Source organism: Mesoplodon bidens, assembly GCF_964165515.1.
Source record: "Mesoplodon bidens genome assembly, chromosome: 16".
Classification (NCBI taxonomy): domain Eukaryota; kingdom Metazoa; phylum Chordata; class Mammalia; order Artiodactyla; family Ziphiidae; genus Mesoplodon; species Mesoplodon bidens.
The window spans coordinates 14,574,272-14,595,875 of NC_138173.1; the positions used below are offsets into that span (position 1 = coordinate 14,574,272).

Below are 21,604 nucleotides of genomic sequence, written 5' to 3' on the forward strand. Positions count from 1 at the left end.
GCAAACCATTATATTTCCATTGAGTTTTCAGACGGAAAAAATATTTTGTGCAGCTGTACTTGGAAAGACACTCCTAGCAATCCCACATCTTATAGACTCATTGTAGTCAAGTGCCAGCATGGCAGACTGACTGCCAAACATAGCTATTGAGATTTAACACTGATTTTGGACCTAAGGAAGCTTTTCAGTACAATCGTATTGAATGGAAACAAACAAGATGATTTATAGTTGATTTTGACAATAGTGAGAGACTCTGGAGTCTCACATCCTGGACTACAGGCTCACTCAGTTGATGGTTTTCAAATGTTGTTGCATAAGTCATATGGAATGTTGTTTGGGGAACTCAGATTTTGCTTAACAGGGTATTCATAAGATTTAAACAAAATTATGGCTTGGAATTAATGTGTGAGTATCAGTTCCACTCACTGTTGAAGTTTCAGAAATGGAGTCTGGCTCCATTAGATGGTCAGGATCTTAAAATTGATTCTTATGAAAAGGAACAAAGATCCCATCATGACCTAGCAGGGAGTACTGATCTGTTTCTCTACTACCTATTGCTCAAGTGCTTAGAGAAAGGGTGATATGAAGGGCTGTAACTCTGTTTTGCTTTGCCCCTCTTGATACCAGAAGGAAAGAGAAATAAATAAACAAGCAAAGAACTGTGCTATGTACAAGTTTAAAACATGAGTAGAAATCAAAATGGCAAATTTAATCATCCTGGAAAGAAGTCTCAATTTGAGAAAGAAAGTGTTAGGTTGGAAACCCAAGCAAACTTTTTGGCCAATCCAATATATATCCCAACAGCTTTTAAATATTTACTGTAGTGAAAAATCAGAATCTAATTATACATAGTCTTTCCAACAATTATAAGAAAAAAAATAGGTGGTAGTTAGATAACAATAAAAAAGATGTTACATGGGAATTCCCTGGTGGTCCAGTGGTTAGGACTACGCACTTCCACTGCAGGGGGCAAGGGTTCCATCTGTTGGTTGGGGAACTAAGATCCTGCAAGCCGCGTGGTGTGGTCAGAAAAAAAAAAAAAAAAGATGTTACATTTATTATTTTTGATACCTGGCTTTGGGGAAATTTTTCACATTCAAATTATGGAAATAAACATATGAATTAGAAGTGGGCAGACCCCGTCGTACAAGCCAGCATCCAGCTGGCTGCATCTGCGTTCAGCGTAGCCCCAGATGGTAAGGGCAGACAAGGGCTGCACTGTGCTTACCTTCAGAAGTGTTTTAGAGACTGGCTAATGTTTTCAAATTGACTTTTAAAATAAAAAAAAAAACCTATAAAATCAGAAAGCATTATATGTAACATCCAAAGGAGGGTAAGTTTGCTTATTTCTCCTTCTGTTTCTTTCATCTTCTTTATTTCATTTGTCCCACTTCCCTTTTCTTTCACCATTTGAATGAAGTCCCATGTGACCAACTGAACCTTGTTTATTTTAAAACATTCAATGAACTTATAAAAAATACAGAGTGTGATGGGGCTTTCTTCTGAGAATCAATGTGTGTCATCGTTGGCCAAGGTTATGTCTGCTTCATGGCAAAAATAAAATACAAGATCATCATTCCAGAAGAGACAGAGAATTGGAAAGGACCTAAATACTTTGTGTGTAAAATAGCTCCACATCACAGACAGAAAATAAAGTATTAGGATTTAGGAGGCAGTTTGCATAGATATTGGGATCGCAAAAAGTTTGAGTTGTAAGAAATATTCATAAATATTCATAAATTCTATAGAGGAGCATATTACTCTGGATAGGAGACAGTTATGCCATTTAGATAACTTAGCAAGCCATTCTCCTTCCTCCAAAGTCATGAATTGTTATTACCTCTTTCTAAACTTGTCTGATTTTAGATTTGAACAGGTATAACTGATTCTGACTGATTGTCTAACTTTAGTTTCTGACATTATGTGTGATTTCTGAGAATGATTTAATAATTAACATAATATTTAGCCTTTAATGTTCAAAACCAATAGTGATAAGAATCATGCTAATAGATGTGTAAATCAGGTTTCTTTAAAATGCTCATCTAATGTTATTTAGCTTTCTAGAAGAATTTTAGAAAAAAAAATTATAGCCCATTTGTAAAAAAAAAGTAAAAATTTTGTATGATGAAAGGAAAATGGCGTTATGTTGAATTTAGTAAAATAAATAAGAATTTAGAATAATTAGTTTTGTTATATCATGTATTTATTATTATAGTATATTAATTATATTTTATTAATATACAATAGATAAAATGAGAATATGGTCATTTACATAAATAATTATTCAAATTTCAATTATCCTGTTTTAATAATCTCAAAAAATCAGAAGTTTGTACCAGTCGTTTTATCATTATAATACTTCGAAACTAAGGCACTATATTAGCAACATAGTAGACACTTCTCTGGAAGAAAATGGTGTTTGATAATGGAAGTGGTAAGAGAATCCTTCAATGAATATAATGTATGTTTAATGCATGAACTTCCTATTATCACAAACTTTCCTCTTTATCCCTTTTCTTTTTTTGGAAACCAGAGCTCCTCTTCATTATCACTAGTATCAGTTAACACAGAGAGTTCAGACACATAAAGAGTTCAGATTCAATTCTATAGCCTGTTAAATTCTCAAAGCGAAATGGTCAGAAAAAAGTTGGGGAGGGGGAGATAATGGTGATTCACAGCCAGAAATGACATTTATTGAACAACTAAGGCTCAAAAATCATGTCTGTAAAGTGTTAAAATCAATGATCGATTCAGTTAAAATTCTCAGTGAATGAATTCAGCCAAACTGATCAATTTGATGGCCTTATATGTAATATTGAAATTCATATGTACATTGAGGCATGGATTTGGATATTACTTTCCAAAGTACATTGACAGCGTCCCTTGCTCCGTGGCATTTTGAAGCTATCGTTGTTCAGAAGCACCAGGTGTGTACCAGACTTCACATTAGGTGTTTAGAAACATTATCTCTAATACAGACAACTCTTCCAAGTGGATGCATTTAAGATTCATTTTGCAAGTGAGAAATGAAGTTCAAGGAGACTAAGTAAACTGCTTAAGGGAAAAAGACTAGTAAGTGGCACAGGTAGAATTTGAACCTTGCTCAATCTGACTTGAAAGCCCCAATTCTTCTATATGATGCTGCTTCCTGGTTTTAAAGCAAATTGTTGCTTCTATTTTGGAATTAGGCACATTTTTCAAATTTATTGCACTGTCTAATCCATTTTAGGATAAAAGGCTGTTGGGGGGGCATCAGGCATGGTACTTATAAGAAGTTAATAAAAAACAACTGTTAGGCAACAAAAGTGCAAATAAAGAAAGCAGATAAATTTTTGCCTATATTATTGGGATGAAAAAATTACCCTGACTTTATAGGTTATGAACTTTGTAATTTAGATATTACACTAGAAATTTGGAACCAGGGTAGTAATGAATAATTTCAGAGTGAGAATTTGATTATGTAAATATCCTTTTTCCAGCTGTGCTTTAAGATAAAATTATATTGTTGTTATTTGAAATGAAAACACAACACAAGCATTATGAATTTTATAGGTATCTTGATTCTGGTTATTACTGTGCTTCATATAAGGGGAGGAAAGCCTTGTTTCTAATTCTTAATGGGTTTACTTAAAGTTCAAATTCTATTTAGGTTTCTTCGCATAAACATTAACTTGTCAAAAAATATTTAGTTGCTATGATGGAATGTTTGTGTCTCCCCAAAATTCATGTGTTGAGTCCTAAACCCCAGGGTGATGGTATTAGGAGGTGGGGAGGCCTTTAGGAAGTGATTAAATCATGAGGATGGAGCTCTTATTTTCAGACTGAATTGCTATGATTTGATAGTTGATCCAATAAGATGATGTTTCCATCTCACCAGCTGAGTGCATGAAAACAAGTACAGCATGATGTTTAGATCCTTAAAATTCAGCATCTAACAGTATCCCAGTTTCTCTGAGCATCCTTGGGCAAGATGTTTAATTCCCCAGTGACTTGCACATAAAAGTACTGGACATGTTGCAGCTCCTGTGCAAATCAGGAAGGGGCACCACAAGAAGTGGAAGAATGTTACAATGTACATGCTGCTGTATTTTTGTTCAAATTAGTAATCTCCCTCAGGGATTTCCCTGACAGTCCAGTGGTTAAGACTTTGCCTTCCAATGCAGGGGGTGTGGGTTTGATCCCTGGTTGGGGAGCTAAGATCCCCCATGTCTCGGGGCCAAAGAACCAAAACATAAAACAGAAGCAATACTGTAACAAATTCAATAAAAGACTTTAAAAATGGTCCATATCAAAAAAATCTTTAAAATAACATAGAATATCAGTCATTATGTGAAAATAATTTTGAAAATATTCTAGTATTCATTCTTGCTTAAATACCCTTTCTAATAAGGTAATAGTAAGAGCACTATTGGACTTTATTTTGTTGTCATAATATAAGAAGATTAATTTAAATGTCTCTTCCGATTTTTTTCATTTTTATTTTCATTTCCCTACTGGAATTAAGATGAGGTATCTTATGTGAGAAATAGGAACAAAGAGTGAAAAATTATATTTCACTTTTTTATCCATATCTGGAAGCTTCTTATTTATTCACTTGCTTGACATGCTGGACCTCCCAGGTACCCTTTGTAGTAAAATTAAAATCGCATTTACTTTCAATTGTGCATTATGGTAATTACTCTTATAATTGGATCACAGTTCCTAAATGGCCTGCATAAGCCAAATCAAACATATATTTATTTTATCTCTATGTATGTCTTCTGTTAACTGTCTTCATAATCACTGAACAGTTATTAGCCTCACTAATATAAAATAAATATTTTAGAATCAAACCAGACCGGATATATTACTGCTATAAAACAAAGAATACTAAGTGTCATTAAATTTTGAATTTTTAATAACATTTCAGAATAAGAATCAAAATTCACAGAATATGTATTTATTTTCAATTATAAACGTTAGTGCTCAAAACGGAGTATGAAATACCTAAAAAGAAAAGCAAATAACTTTATATCAGTGCCATCATGCATTATGTTTCAATAAATCTGTGTTTTCAGGAAAGAGCATTTAAGTTTTAAAATTAATAATTTTTCAGAATTTTAAATATAATAATCTATCTTCTCGCTTAAAACCAGAAATTCTATAACATCTAAATCATGCCATATAAAAGCCAGAAAAATAAATGAAATCTTGGAAAGAATACCTTATAACTTGAAATATGATAATTATACAACAATAAGTTAGATTAAGAACTAGTTAAGACCCCTTGGAAAAGTCTTATTTACAAGCTAACTCTGGTTACCAATGCAAACTATTTTTAGTTTCCCTAAGCAGAAGGCAGAGAGAAAGAAGTTTCACTATAAACAAATTCTATGATCATTTTAAGAGATCAATTGAGGTGCACATCAGAAAAAATAAATTCTAGACTAAGGTAGTTAAACTTTAACAAAGTAGTGTTTATATTCCCTGGTAAGTCACTAAATGTATTTCTTCCAGATTGTTAAGCCAAAAGATGAATCATCCTAACATCTTTACGCCTTATCGGCTTTTCCAGTTGTGCAGACATTTGTATTCAGTGTTGTCCTTCTTAAGGATTTTCAGAGCATTGTTAGAAGAATACAAGAAGGCCTTTCTCTTGTCTATTATAATCTCTTCAAGGACTGCACACACGACATTTTCTAAACCAGTCTTGTTTTCCAGAGCATCAAACCGCTTACAGCAAATTTCAGCATATGCCGTCCAAATCCTAATAAACAAGGCACTTTAACGTTGAGTCATTCAAAAACCATTTATTATCCAAATTTGTATTTATTACACAAGGTTATGTTAAAAACAAACTTAAATGAACCAAGCTCCTGCCCTAGAACAAACTTAAAACCTAGAAGTATATCAAGCTTACGCGTAGTGCTAATGTAAGATTTATTCAATTAGGAACTGTTTGTCGCCTGTTATGGGTACATAAGTAAAGCATGGAGCAGAGGTGACCAAATTATGTTGGTGTGCTTACATGTCTTACATTCTACTGGGTTCTATTGGAATATAGAGAGTGTACTCTTATGGAGAAGTAGGGTCATAAGATCCCCACTTCGGGAGCCTTTCTCTTTGATGCGGAAGCAAGCTGGCTCACCTTGCTGAGGTTGCAACCTCAGAACACAGTGGTGTCGGATTTCTAAGGGAATCGTCTCAGATTTTCCCTGTGCTCTACCTCCCGCCCCTCCTAATTAGATGGAACTTGGTGGGGTTTTCTGGGACTCCTTTATTTACTCCTCAGAACAATGTACAACTTTCTCAAGGAGGATTGCTGTGAGGCTGCCCATGGTTCATTCCCTCATGCTAGTTCCATATCAAGTAACAATTTCTCAGAGTGCGTGATAATGCATATCACTGGCAGCATTCTCTCAACTGCCATCTGTGGACAGGTAGAACCCTGGTAAAATCTTACCTCTCTCTGGTACAAAGTACTATTACTCGTAATTTGGGAATATCAGTGTAGCTCGTAATTCTGCTATTCATCACAACGTACTTTCAGTTACTTCAAATGTTATGAAATGGAAATCGCAAAGAAAGGAACATAAACCATCTGACTAAGGCAGCACGACAGAGCTGTAGCATGGAAAAATCTGACAGTGTTGAGTTTGCCTTCAACTGCCTCAGAGAGGGAGAGGGATTGACTATATACATAAGAACTCAGCAATCTAACAGATGTTTCCAGGGCATATACGAAAGAGGGGGTGGTCTTCCATCAGGTACACAAGTGAAGCAGCTTTCAGTTTCAGTACCATGAGTAAAGGGTCTCTGATTAAAGGAAGGAATAGCTAAGGAAGGAAAAAAAGTTTTGGCCATTTTTCAAAAGGGTGCTTTGGCTCCCCACACAATCCCATTTTTCAACCTGTTAGAAACCAGGGCTTTAAGAAGACTTCTCACAGCTGCTGCTACGCTAGATGCCTGCTGACCAGGCAGGTTCGCTCAGCGATGCTCTGATTTAGGCTACGTATGCAGCATCCTGAGCTCAAGTGCAGTCCGACTCTGAGATTTCTAACTTCAGTAAGATGGAATCGTACATACCTGGGAATAAAATTTAGTGTTCAGCTGAAGTCAACACCCAGCTAGTTGGAGGAAGAAAAATACCAACATCTTCTGGTAGAGTCTTCTCTATTTTTGGCATTCCAGGCATGGTATAATATGACTACACAGTGAGGATGGCTGGGGAACTCCATCCCTTCCAGAGCTATAAAGAGGAGGCAATATGGAGGGCTGTCCCCCAGCCTGCAGTGTGGGCATCACCTGGGAACTTGGTAGAAAGACAATTCCTGGGCCACCCTCCAGACCTGACTCAGGAGCTCTGTGGGTGGAGCCCAGCAATCTGTGTTTTAAGAAGTCCTCTAGGTGATTCCAATGCACCCTAAAAGTTGAGAACATTACTCTACACTGTCAAATAAGGACCTTAACTGCCTATTTCTATGTAGATAGATTTTAAAAAGGGTCCTCTCTAGGGATGGTGTCAGGCTGAGAGCATACCCACACTTCACCAGATCATTTTATAGATATGAAATTCAGTTTAAAATGTACATGAATGGTCGTGTTGAAGGAGGCTTGAGGATTCCAATGCCCAGAGCTGCCTCTAGCTCAGCATTCCGTGTTTGGCTACTTTCTCTTGGAGTTTTCTTAGCTCCGGAGCTGTCTGGCAATTTGAATGTAATCCTTTTTCATGACTGCCTTGGATTTCAGGAAGGTTGGAATGTCCCCAGGGTCATCCTTTGTGCGAGTAATAATCTGACCAAGGTGTGTGTCCCTGGCCCACATATTGGTCACATCTGCTTGGAAAATCTAGTTTAGTAGTCCCAAGGCATGGTAGGAATCAGCCCTGCTCCGTGCGGGATCTTCTCTACCTAACTTTGTGTTGACATTTTTACGTTTGAGTTGAGGTAAAGCAGAAGAGACTGAAAACAAAGCACATCTATTCCCCATGTGTGCTTTCCTTAGATTTGGTTTTAGAATTCTTAAACTTCTGCCAGGAGAGTAATTAGCAGCCCAGATAAGAGGCCACCTATGGCAGCTACACGTCTGCAATCAGGTATGCATGAGAGAACCATAAATTTGATTAGAGAGTTACCAATATTTTGTAGGCCCATATCTTACTTTCAGGAGGTCGGAAATTAAAAGGAAAATTTAAGAGGAAAGAGCATGGTTTTTATCTCTATGTCACCATCCATCATTATACTTTAGAGCTTTATGTTCAAAGATTCTTGTGAACAAGGGAGAGAATTTTAAAAAGCCTAATATAAAGAAAGCCCTCTGGTGAAAGAGAATGTTATTCTATTCCATTCCACTGTCAGGAAAAGGGTGCTTCATCTTGATGCATTGTTACCTCACATGGCATAGCAAGAGAAAAGGAACAGCAGAGTGCCTACAGATGAATGCTGGAAGGAAGATTTTTTAAGTGAATATCCTAAAATAAGGAGGGAAATCTAGGTACTGTTGGAAATTTTCTCTTGGCTGGGGATTCACTGGGGCTGAAGTATTTGTCAGAGGTTCCGGGATGGGAAGTAGAGCTGCGTCTGGGGCACAGACAGCGCGGCTGAGGGGCTGAGAGATGGTATCAAAGGGCCAGACCACCCACCAAAGGGTCAGCTGGAATGGCCAGGGGTAAAGGAGACCCCCGAGGTGGAGTCAGTGGGCTTGGAAAGCAGAGTGGGAGGAAGAACATCCAGGTAGTTCCCTGAAGAACTGGGACTTGGTTGGGACTTGGGTGGAGGGCGGCAAAGTTCCACAAGACAGCAGTGCCATTTTTCTAGAGTGGAGAAGGAACTCTTACAAGTGTTTAGTGACTTCAGATAGATGCCATTTAAATTAGGTAGTTCTTCTGGTGAGGGGGCACAAGTGTAAATTACTCTGCTAAGCCCTGATGGTGTGGTGGCTCTCAGACTTGGTCTCTGACTTCAGGAAGCTTGCCGAGTAATTAGAGAGATCATGAAAATACACGCAGTTCTCGCGCCAGATTGCAGGCTTGTTGCTCAATGGAGGGTTTTGCCTTTGAAGATCCCCGATAAATGTTTGATGCTGATGACAATATGGCTTTTCTAAGACTTCAAAATGGAGTAAGTGGGCTTCCCTGGTGGTGCAGTGGTTAAGAATCTGCCTGCCAATGCAGGGGACACGGGTTCGAGCCCTGGTCCGGGAAGATCCCACATGCCGCAGGGCAACTAACCCCGGGCACCACAACTACTGAGCCTGCGTGCGCTCTAGAGCCCACGAGCCACAACTACTGAGCCTGCGTGCCACAACTACTGAGCCCACATGCCACAACTACTGAAGCCTGTGCGCCTAGAGCCCATGCTCCGCAACAAGAGAAGCCACCGCAATGATAAGCCCGCGCACTGCAACGAAGAGTAGCCCCCATTCACCACAACTAGAGAAAGCCCACACGCAGCAACGAAGACCCAACGTGGCCAAAAATAAATAATAAAATAAAATAAATACATTTATTTAAAAAAATGAGTAAATGAGAATAAGTTGCTTGAATTTCCATCAAAAAATAATTCTGGAGAAACGTACTGGAATCCTAAAATGGAAAATTAACATTAGAAAGAGACTTAGAAATAACTCTCTGACTGATGTTATGAAAGAGGATTTGTGAATTAAACGACTTTGGAGGGGAAGGATAAGTTAATTTTCTAACCCTTTGAAGAAAACGGTTCAAAATTTCTTAAAACCTAAACTGTTTATTGTGGTTCCCCTGGTCTAATCGGCACTTATCACGATATACTATTTATTTTCCAGTGAAACAGAATTACCCATCCTTCAAAATAGCTCAATGAAGTAGTAGTATATCATATTCTGAAGTTCTCTGTAGAGATTTTAGAGCCCAGAGAGGCCAAGCCTAGCGCACAACTCATTCTGTTCAGCATCTCCCCACAGATATCCAAACGCCTCTCTGCACCTCTCCACCAGCACGTCTAAAATGCACTTGAAACATACCATGTCCCCAGCTAAAGTCCACTTATCCCCACCAAATTTGCTTTCCCTCAGTTTTCCTTACCTCAGCAAATGACAGCATGATCATTTCAGTTGCCTAGGACAGAAAAATGGTGACATTGTTTATTCCTCTTTTTCTCTCACAACCTCCAAGTCTCACATATCAGATGGACTGTGGGCTCCAGCTGCAGAATTTACCCAGAATCAGTCCGCTTCTTATCACCTCCACCACTGCCGCCCTTGGGCAAGCCATGCTCACCGCTCAACAAAGTTGGCGGGATAACCTCCTAAGGAATCTCCCTGCAGCCACGCTTGCTGCCCACCGTCAATTCTCAACACAGCAGGCAGAGTGATCCTTCTTAAAGCAAAGTCTGATCATGTCCCTTCTCTGCTCCAAACCACCCCCCCCCCAACTGGCTTTCCATTTTCGTGGGGAAGAAGACTACATATTCTAGCATTGAATTTCTAGATGACATTGTAGGGGAGCAAAATTTGCCACCCCAAAAAATGTCTCTTTGGCGTGAGGATTAATCTAGGCAGGTTATTTTTAAGAAACAGAAGTCTCCTGTCAGCTTAATTCTTAGACCAGCCAAAAGAACCTGGAAGGGAGGAGGGAAATTTCTTCCTCCCCAGCACTGTAGAATGTCCTACCTGGTCTAGCCTCAGCTTCCTCTCGAACAGCATATCCTGCTGTGTACCCCTCGTTCACTCCACACCAGTCATTGGCTTCAATTTGCTGTTCCCTCTCCTTGTAATGCTCTTTCTCAGGCATCTATTTGCTTAGTCCCTCATTGCTTCAAGTTTTGGCTCAAATATTGCCCACTGATGAAGCTTTCCCTGGACACACTATGTAAAATTGCATACTACCCCTTCTCCGGAGTCTTCCTATATAGGCTCTTCCTTCCTGGCTCTACTTTCCATCCTTGATTTTTAACCAGCTTTCTTATTTAACACCTGATTCTGTGTATTTTAGTTGTTCGTTTGTTCGTCATCTTTGGTCGGTAGGACGAAAGCTCCATTGAGGATGGGAATTTGGTTCATCGTGTCCACAGGCCCCAACTGCAACCCCCCAAACTGAAACAATGCTTGGGCCGTTGTAGGCACTTGCCTAGACCTGGTCACTCCACGCTTTTGATCTTCCATTTCTGGTTTATTGCGAGAGCTTCCCAAATGGCCTTACAAAATACCTCAATGAATGTTATTTTCTTAGTGCAGCTTTTATTGTATTAGACAATAATTTTAAACTTTCAAAGTTTCCTGCTATATTAAGTCTAATTCTTGTTTAGTTTGCAAACTCCCTTCTGAATACATCTTATAATCTAGATGTGTTTGTGGCTTTCAATACACTACTTTCACTGAAGCTCTTAGTCAGTTTTTTGTTATACTTGGTGTTCCTTTTCTCTCTCTCTCTCTCTCTCTTTCTTCTTTTCTTCTTTTACCTTTTTCCCCCAGGGAGGCTTCTTTTTCCAAAGTAAATGTAGTCTATTATTTCATTGCTCTTTCCTTGGAACACCCTTCCTCTTTTTCTTCATCTAATCAAACTTTAGCATTTTCAAAGCTCAGTGCAAGTACCACGTACTCCATTAACGTTTCCTGAATTAATCCAGATTTTATTCATCATTTCCTCTGAACTAGATAAGTTAGAAATGTTAGCTTGGCATTTAATTTCATGCATGCCATAATGTATTCAATTTGTTTCAAAAAAAACATTTGATGAGTGTCTACTCTTTAGTTAGATACTATTTTCTTCCAGAAAGTGTTCAGGGAAGATTAAAATATGTCATATATAGTGTGATAACATAAAAACAGAAAGATGGCTGCTCGTGAATCTGAATGTCTTCCAGGCCAATGTGAAAAGTTAAGAATGCACTTATTTGAGTCTTCTCTCGTCACATCATGTGGTTCAACTGAATTGACAATACCAGAGGTTTTTAAAAAAGAAAAATGTTTTCTTATTGAATGTCTTGGATTTTTTTTTTAAAGTATAGAAAAGAAGTAGTGCTCATAACTTTCTCTATCCTCCCACTGCTTACACTATTCAATACTCTCTCCTCAAAATGCGTACGGCTGGTGGTGATGTGTTTTACCGACCATTTTGGACTAGGACTGGGCTGCTACTTAGCTCTGGTTTTGGTTTCCTTGCATCTTCTTACAGAGTGAGACATTAGAACCAGCTGGATCTCAAAACATTACCAAGAAAGCAAAATTTGAACGACTGCTATGGCCACAAAACTCCTGAATGAGCTTCAACCTCTTTTCTCTTTACTGGTCCATCTTCCTTCAGGCTATTTTGTAAGACGTAGGGACTTTTCAGCAGCATTTACTTAACAAATGTCTATTGATCACATACATGTGCCTGGTACTATGATAGGCTGTGATAGGCACTACAGTAGTCTCTGAGGATGCTCTCTTTCATTGGCTTATTCACTATTGAGACTGAGTCAATGGAAGGTGACTGTTGACTCACAAACTTGGAGATATAATTTACTAACATTTATAACAGCATTTCCTCTAGCCAGGTCACACTGGTCAGTATTAAATGAAATCTGATTCGTTTATTTGAAACCCAAACTCATTTGCCATCTTTGTCACCTCTGCTTGCACCTCACTTAAAATACCCCAATTTTAATTGGCAACTATTTTGGCACATGTTTCTAGCTGTGGCAACCAGCTTTGTGCAGGTGCAACCTTTAGCATCTCATTTATAAGCCTAGATATATGTAGGATAATTTTCACCCCTTTTCAAGAGAATGTAATTGTAAATACACTAAAGTATTCTGTAGAAAATTCCTTATACATAGGCTGGGTCTGCTTTTCCTTTCCTTATCTCCAAGGTGAGCTACTCACTAAAAAATACCTTAAGAAATCTCTTTTGGAGCTTACAGTGTACCAAGCTCAACCTAAGCTAGGCTTTAGGGACATAAAAATATGAAAAATAAAATTCTTATCTTTAAGACACTTGGTATGTGTTGATAGACATGAAAACAAGCAATTAAATATGGTAAAGAGCTATGGTAAAGATTTGCATAGGTGCTAAGACTTCTGGAAGAAAAGCTTCTGAAGAAAGGAGAATCTAATTAAAACCTAGGATTAAGCTGAATAGTAAAATAGGGGAATGTAAATTCTGCCAGAGTTAATTATATAATGGCACAGAGGCTTAATAAAATAGCTGCACAGAAGTAAAAGCAGTTTGGAGTTTATGGAGTATAAATTCCATGGTGAAATATCCAAGAAGGTGAAGTTGCAGACACAGGTAGGGGTTGTGCAAAAGAGAGACTTGAATGACTTGGTAAGGAAACCATAACTCATTTTGCAGGTGATGAGAAGCCAGTAAAAATGACAACTGTTAAACTCCTTTGAGTCAAGGATTATTTTGAGAATCTGGTTGAAGTTACTGTTTCCCTGTCCAAAAAAGAGCAATCCACCAAAAATTTTTATTCCATTTGTTGTGAATTACAGTGAGTCCCCTGAAACCTGTCTGTGGGCATATCTAAGCATACTCATGTTAAATCTCTTGCACTAAAATATTTAAAGCATGAGAATAATAAAGCATGAGGATTTATTTTGAACTTGCTGGTAGCCATATGGAAAAAATGGATTTTTGAAGGACAAGTTTCTCTGTATGAATATCATCAAGGAAACTAATAATCCAAGCAAGTCAAGATGAGCAGCACAATTATAGTAGTAGTATAAAGAAGAAGTGATAGATTCAGGAAATCTCTTTAGGAAGTATAATTAACGAGGCTGGGATTGACTAGCTATGTGTGATATGAGGCTGGGTATGAGAAAGATGAGTTTGCTTTGGACAAGTTCCCTTTGAGATGCTTATAGTTAATCCAATTAAAATGTCCTGCAAGAATCTGGGTACACCAATCTTGAGCTGAGAACTCAAGATTTGAAAATACTCACCGTAAATGTAGTTAAAACCATAAGAGTGGATGAGCTGATTCAGGGAGATGGTGCAGAGTGGGAAAAGAGTGTTCATACAAAGTACAGCTGAAAGTAAACAATATCAGAAAGTTTTCAACTGTATGTGGCAATTAGAAGGTCAGGTAGTCTTAGTATAACCAGTCATCTCAGAATGGTAGGAGCACAAAACAAATTAAAATAAGTTGAGGGAATGAAATTAGAACACTCCCTAACACCATACACAAAAATAAACTCAAAATGGATTAAAGACCTAAATGTAAGGCCAGACACTATCAAACTCTTAGAGGAAAACATAGGCAGAACACTCTGTGACATAAATCACAACAAGATCCTTTTTGACCCACCTCCTAGAGAAATGGAAATAAAAACAAAAATAAACACATGGGACCTAATGAAACTTCAAAGCTTTTGCACAGCAAAGGAAACCACAAAGAAGATGAAAAGACAGCCCTCAGAATGGGAGAAAATATTTGCAAATGAAGCAACTGACAAAGAATTAATCTCCAAAATTTACAAGCAGCACATGCAGCTCAATATCAAAGAAACAAACAACCCAATCCAAAAATGGGCAGAAGACCTAAATAGACATTTCTCCAAAGAAGATATATAGATTGCCAACAAACACATGAAAGGATGCTCAATATCACTAATCGTTAGAGAAATGCAAATCAAAACCACAGTGAGGTATCAACTCACACCAGTCAGAATGGCCATCATCAAAAAATCTACAAACAATAAATGCTGGAGAGAGTGTGGAGAAAAGGGAGCCCTCCTGCACTGTTGGTGGGAATGTAATTTGATATGGCCACTATGGAGAACAGTATGGATGTTCCTTAAAAAACTAAAAATAGGACTACCATATGACCCAGCGATCCCACTACTGGACATATACCCTGAGAAAACCATAATTCAAAAAAGAGTCATGTACCACAATGTTCATTGCAGCTCTATTTACAATAGCCAGGACATGGAAGCAACTTAAGTGTCCATCGACAGATGAATGGATAAAGGAGATGTGGCACAGATATACTATGGGATATTACTCAGCCATAAAAAGAAACGAAATTGAGTTATTTGTAGTGAGGTGGATGGACCTAGAACCTGTCATACAGAGTGAAGTAAGTCAGAAAGAGAAAAACAAATACCGTATGCTAACACATATATGTGGAAGCTAGAAAAGAAAAAAAGGTTCTGAAGAACCTAGGGGCAGGACAGGAATAAAAACGCAGACGTAGAGAATGGACTTGAGGACACGGGGTGGGGGAAGGGTAAGCTGGGACGAAGTGAGAGAGTGGCATGGACATATATACACTACCAAATGTAAAATAGATAGCTAGTGGGAAGCAGTCACATAGCACAGAGAGATCAACTCAGTGCTTTGTGACCACCTAGAGGTGTGGGATAGGGAGGGTGGGAGGGAGATGCAAGAGGGAGGAGGTATGGGGATATATGTATATGTATAGCTGATACACTTTGTTATAAAGCAGAAACTAACACAGCATTGTAAAGCAATTATATTCCAATAAAGATGTAAAAAGTAAAATAAATAAAATAAGTTGAGGGGTGAATTAAAACTGTGGAAGTAAAGGCGTTGGTGGAGAGTTAGTACCAAACATATAAAGAGCTTGTACAACTCAAAATCAAAAAAACAAACAACCAGATTTAAAAAGTGGGCAGAGGACCTGAATAGACTTTTTTTTTTCAAAGAAGGCATGTAGATGGCCAACAGGCGCATGAAAAGATGCCGAACATCACTAATTATCAGGGAAATGCAAATCAAAACCACAATGAGACTTTACCTCACACATGTCTGAAAGGCTATTATCAGAAAGACAGAAAATAACAAGGGTTTGCAAAGATGTGAAGAAAAGGGAACCCTCATGCACTGTTGGTAGGAATTAAGTTGGTGTAGCTACCATGGAAAACAGTACGGAGATTCCTCAAAAAATTAAAAATAGAGCTACCATATGATCCAGCAATTCCACTTCTGAGTATTTATCTGAAAACAAAACAAAAAGAAAAACACTAACTCAAAAAACTATATGCACCCATATGTTCATTGCAGCATTATTTACAATAGCCAAGATATGGAAACAACCCAAGTGTCCATATGTGGAATCTAAAACACAAAGCAAAGGAACAAATAAAACAAAACAGAAACAGACTCATAGATACAGAGATCAAACTGGAGGTTGCTAGAGGGGAGGGGGGTGAGGGGCAGCCGAAATAGGTGAAAGAGATTAAGAGGCACCAACTTCCAGTTATAAGTAAGTCATGGGGATATAAAGTACAGCATAAGGAATATGGTCAATAATATTGTAATAACTTTGCATGGTGACAGATGGTAACTAAACTTCTGGTGACCATTTCAGAATGTATACATATATCAAATCACTATCATGCACACCTGAAACTAATAGGATATTTTATGTTATACTTCAATTTTTTAAAAAGGCATTGAGGGATTTTTAGAATGTTTAGCGAGTTTGGCTCAAAGAAGAATGGGTTAGAAAAAGCAACAGGTCTTAGATAACTATGGGAGGCGTTTGTTTTGTTTGTTTTTTTAAGGCTGCAGGAGAAGTGAACTTGTTTCTATGCTGTGGGAAATGAGCAGTAGAGATAAACAGAATGAGTGGTGGTGAGTAAAAGAAATTAGGTCCAAGAGGCAGATGAGATGATGGGACCCAAATCACCAGCCTGATGGATGGTCTAAGCCTTAGTCAGGGGAGAGGGTCTCTCATCCTCTGTGAATTGGAAAGGTGGTGAATACTGGTCAGGGTGAAGATAATTCTGTTGGTGCTGTGTGAGGGGGAGTAGGAGGTCCTTATTCCTGATTAGATAATTTTTCTGGATGACACAGAAGAGAGGTGATATTTTTGAAAAGACTTCGAAAGGAATGGAAGAAAGAAAAACAACCAAGAAGCCAAAGTTTAAAGTTGGAGACTATTGATTTATATTCATCAGTCCTAGAGTGTCATGATTTTCACCAGTAGTTTTCAGCTGCACATGTGAATGAAAATGATGAGTTAACACAAGGTTAGGGTCTGGTTGGCAGTAATGACTTAAAGGACGTGGGTGCATGGGAATTGAGGGGGCAGTAAGTCCCAGCTGAGGAGGGCAGGAAGGAGATCAGGAGAGGTGTGAAACCAGGAGAAAACCAAGGGAAAATGAAGATCTATGTTTGATTAAAGAGAAAGTGAGTTTGTGAAAGAGGCTACAGGAGGCGAGTTTGTTGTCAGAGAGCAGGATATTGGATTTAAAGATTTCTGACAGAGCAGTTGAGTTATCTGTCCTTGGGTTAGGGAAGGTGAAATGGAAGGTAAACTCTCCAGATTAGAGATGGAGGGACTTTGAAATTAGCAGGTAGATCCACATGAACACAAAGATCATTCACGATAATAGCGACGCTTGAGTTGAAGAAGAAAATATTGAACCTGATCAAAGTCTTCACAGGCAGAAAGAGAACAGGTTAATATTTATAATCCTGTGTTAGCTGAGGTTGAGGACTTAGACAGCCTCCTTTGGAGAGGAGGTACTATAATATTCTTAGAGGAAAAAGGGATGTCATATTCTTAGACAAGAAACGGGCTTCAGTTATGACAAGGAAGAGCAAGAAACATTTTGTTTAGCAGCTGAGAATATAGAAGAGTGTTTAATATGGAAAATATGGAAGGGGAGTTTTAGGAAGCAAAGTGAAAATGTTTGAGAGTATGAGTATAACTCTTGTGGTGTAAAAAAAAAAAAAAAGATTTAACTTTTATTAAGACTGTATTTCCCAGACTTGCCCACACAACTCTTGTTTACATAGTACCCATTAACCTCTTACAAAAGTAGTGCTATGTGGATTACAGCTTGGGAAACATTGGCAGAGTGCTCAAGGGTAGCAGGGCTGAGAAGCGTTCCTCAATGGAGTTGGTGCCAAGTCACCGTGAATTCACCTCTTAAGGTATCTGGAGGGCACTGTTTGGACAAAGATGAGCCAGCTTCAGGGCCACCCACTTTGTTGGTTGTTTTCATGGCCATTTGTCTTTTCAACTCAGCTAAATTGAGAACTCTGTGAGATCAAGGGCAGTAGCAATTTCTTCACATCTCCACAACATTTGGGTTATTATTGAGCATATTGATAAATACTAAGTAAGTATTTCTTTTTACTGAAGCTTGCAATGAGAAGAAAAAATTACAGCTTACTTTTGATTTCTCGTTTCATTCTGCCTTTGTTGGAGATGTATTTTCTGTTTAGCTTTTTAACCTAATGTTAAGTACCCAAATGTGTTGGAGCTCATTGTTAATTTTTAATGATAATTTTTACTTACATGTTTCAATATCTTGTGTACCTACATACTTACTTTCTTTCTTTGATAATTTTGATGAAAAAAGAATATTTCCCAATTATTAGAAGTAAACAAAATAAAAAGAAATAGTTGGGCAGATTTGGGAAGTATGTAGCTAAATCAGTCTCTTAAAAGTGATGCTGTTTTTTTTAGAGTAAAAATTTAAAACTTAGCTAAAAGTGAAAGATTTTTGACCCAAGAGTTTTATATGACAATCAGCAAGCTACTCTTGAGAATTATTTAATTAGCTTGTATAATACAGTAAATATGGTTTGTGTATAGAAGGTAATATGTAAGTATAAATGTATAATATATATAGAAATGGACAATATTTAATATTGTAGGAATAAAAATATAATGTACAATACTTATAATTATACAAAAGGTAAAGAGAGTCATGCGTATATGTTATTGGATTCCATTGTAGTGATATAAAATAGTTGAAAATTTTGACTATTGAGCCTGGTACAGTTATGAATTGTATTTGAGTTTGTATTTTTGAAAATATTAATGGCATATATCATGTTTTTATTAATACTCCCATGAGAGCACACACCTCATGGGAGTTAAATGCAAGAAAAAAGTAAGGGCACTGGTAGAAATTTCCAGTCTCTAGATTATTTGATATACTGTCCTCCAACATTAGCAGAGCTTATTCTGCTGCTCTTAGGTCAGAGTTCCAACATTTATTGATGAGCTCTACCTCCTTTGATAAAGTAGTTTCACAGTATAATGTAAACCCAGACTAGTCTTTCTCTAGAGATGAGGATATAGAAGCTCAAAAATCTGTTGTCCTAAAAGTTCCCATGTAATCTGCCTCTCCTGAAGAAGACCCAGTGTCTATGAGAACCCTGGGCAGCCACACGTATCGAGAATCTTCACACCCCCTGTTGAGACGAATCTTGACCTGCAGGCCTTTAAGCACAGGTTTGGTTGATTTGGAGAATTGTATTTGATAAACCTCCGTGCAGCCATGGGAACCCTGTCATGCCCCTGGACCCAGAGGTCAGGCAAGCACACTGTGTTGGATGCTTGCTTTTCTTCCACTCACTTCCCCATTGTAGTTTCCGTAAAAACATTTGTCTATAAACCTTCCTCAGTGAGGCTAAGAAGAAAAGCAGATTCTATCTAGACTAATCTTCCCATGTATACAGGAGAAAAGAAGAAAGACTTTTCCTTAAAGGTTAGAAAAGCAAAAACACTGTATTACAAAGGTTTCGGTAAGGCTGTATTTCTACTTGGAGGAAACATGTCTGATTTTAGAGTTTAGAAGTTCATAGTCATGTTCTCAGTAGTATGTAGTTCACATTTCACAATTCAACCTTATTAGAGTTTCAATGACCACTGTTAATCATTTAGGCTTCAAGGAGACAACCTGGTGGAAAGGACAGAAGAGACCTCGCAAATTCTTCATTCTCCAGATGAAATAATCCCAGGATTTTTGGGTAAGTTTTAAATCCAACAATATATATTGTAATTTTAGCGGCACTTAAAGATTTTTTACAAAAGAAAACTAAACCATACATCTTCCCTGTGCCAAATCACCGTAGCTGCCAATCATACATCCACCACTTCTGCAGGCTGTGTGTCAGGAGGTTAAGGGCAAAGGAGAAATTGAAGCAAGAAGTGTGGGTCCTGAGGAGCAGCCTCTTAATGCCTGTGCCTGTTTAAGGTACAAGCAGGTCAACTCTACGTTGGCTACTCCCAAAATTTGTCACCAATTCCAACTTGGTTTTGGAACTTACATTGCCTACTCACGTTCGCACATCATGGATCCCTTCAGTCTTCTGGGCAGAAATGTCAATATCAAACTTGATTTTCCTTCCTCTCTCTCAGCCCTATATTAAATTGGTCTCAAATCATGTCACTGTCACCAAGCCACTCTCATCTTCATTTTCCCTGAGACTGCCTAGTCTATGCCCTTGTCCTCTTTCTCTAGCTAGTGTAAGAGCTCTGTAAATAGATTCTCCTTGTACTATCTCACCTGTTTTTGTTCATTATCTTTATAAAAATAAAGCTCCTATTTCTTCCCCATTTTCTATAGGACAGAATTCAAACTCCTTAGTGTAACATATTAAGTTCATGCCAGGGCACTTCAAAATGTTTGCAGAATAAATAAATAAGTACATGCAATGCCACTACAGTGACATCTAAGGTATATCACTGCTTCATCATTCAGTGTTCTAGCAGGGAGCAGTCAGCACATCCAATTGGAATAATTAGAAGAGAAACCATAGGAAAACATTTTCCTTACATCTGGATAGAGAAGGACATCTTAAACAAGATGCAAACATTCCTAAACATTAAAAAATATTCAGCTATAGAGTGTTGAGAATTCTTGTTCATCAAAAGATGCCAGAAGAAAGTGAGTTGACAAGCTACAAAATAGGAAACTATATTTGAATATATTTGTCACTGATCAAAGATTAATATTCAGAATGCATAAAGTACATCTATAATTTAATAAAGAAAGGATCAGCAAACAAATAGAAAAATAAGCAACAGATATGAATAGACATTTCACGGAAGAGGAAACACAGATGGCCAGTGAGCATATGAAAAATGTTTAGTAATCAAGGAAAAGCAAGTTAAGGCCACAGAGAGATTCTCTTTTACAACCTTTTATTTGACGTTAATTAAGAAATCTGGCAAACTCAAGTGCTGGTGAAGATAGAGACAAAAAGAAACTCATACACTACAGTTGGGGCATAAACAATTTTGGAAAGAGTCTTCCATTATCCTAAAATCTGAGTAAAGCCCAGAAACTCCACTTCTGGATAAATATGTTAGAGAAGCAAGTCTCGTGTACCATGAAATGTAGGCAAATTTGTTAGTATGCTGGTGGACACTAAAATGGATAGATTATAAAATTGTTACACTGTAGGAAGCTGAATGCATTTCAGCTGCACACATAGGATGGATGAAATCAGTGATGTGCTGGTAAACGTGAACAACTGTTTCTTTGCAAAAGAAGGCCCTGGTTTGTAGAGATTGACGGCTTCCATAATCTAAATATAACATAACATAAATGCTGATTTCAAGCAACTGATCTGAAATGGCAGTTGGGTCTTCCAATCTGGTATGAGTAGGTTGCAGCTCACAACTGAATGAGTCTTAAAAGCATAATATTTGTAAAAAAAAAGTTGTAAAAATATGTATCTCAATAAAATAAAATATCTTTATAAAAAAAGCATAATGTTGATTGAACAAAAGCAAGTCATAGAATGTCATTTTTTAAAGCTCAAAACGAGCAAATCTAAATAGTATATTCTTTAGGAAAACATACATTAAGCGATACAATTATATTGAAAAAAGGGAATGAAAGACTCGAAATGGTGGTTATTCTCAGGGGGTAGGGGAAGCAAGGA

General features: G+C 37.7%; 1 protein-coding gene across 1 annotated transcript in view; it reads left to right on the forward strand.

Annotated features, from left to right (window-relative positions):
- The window catches only part of LOC308630061 (uncharacterized protein C8orf34 homolog), a gene marked incomplete at both ends in the record, with an annotated part of 332,109 nt that overhangs the window by 219,036 nt on the left and 91,469 nt on the right, over positions 1–21,604 (forward strand). Inside the window, 1 exon segment of the mRNA XM_081258441.1 lies at positions 19,596–19,681. Coding sequence (XP_081114567.1) covers positions 19,596–19,681 — 86 coding nt within the window.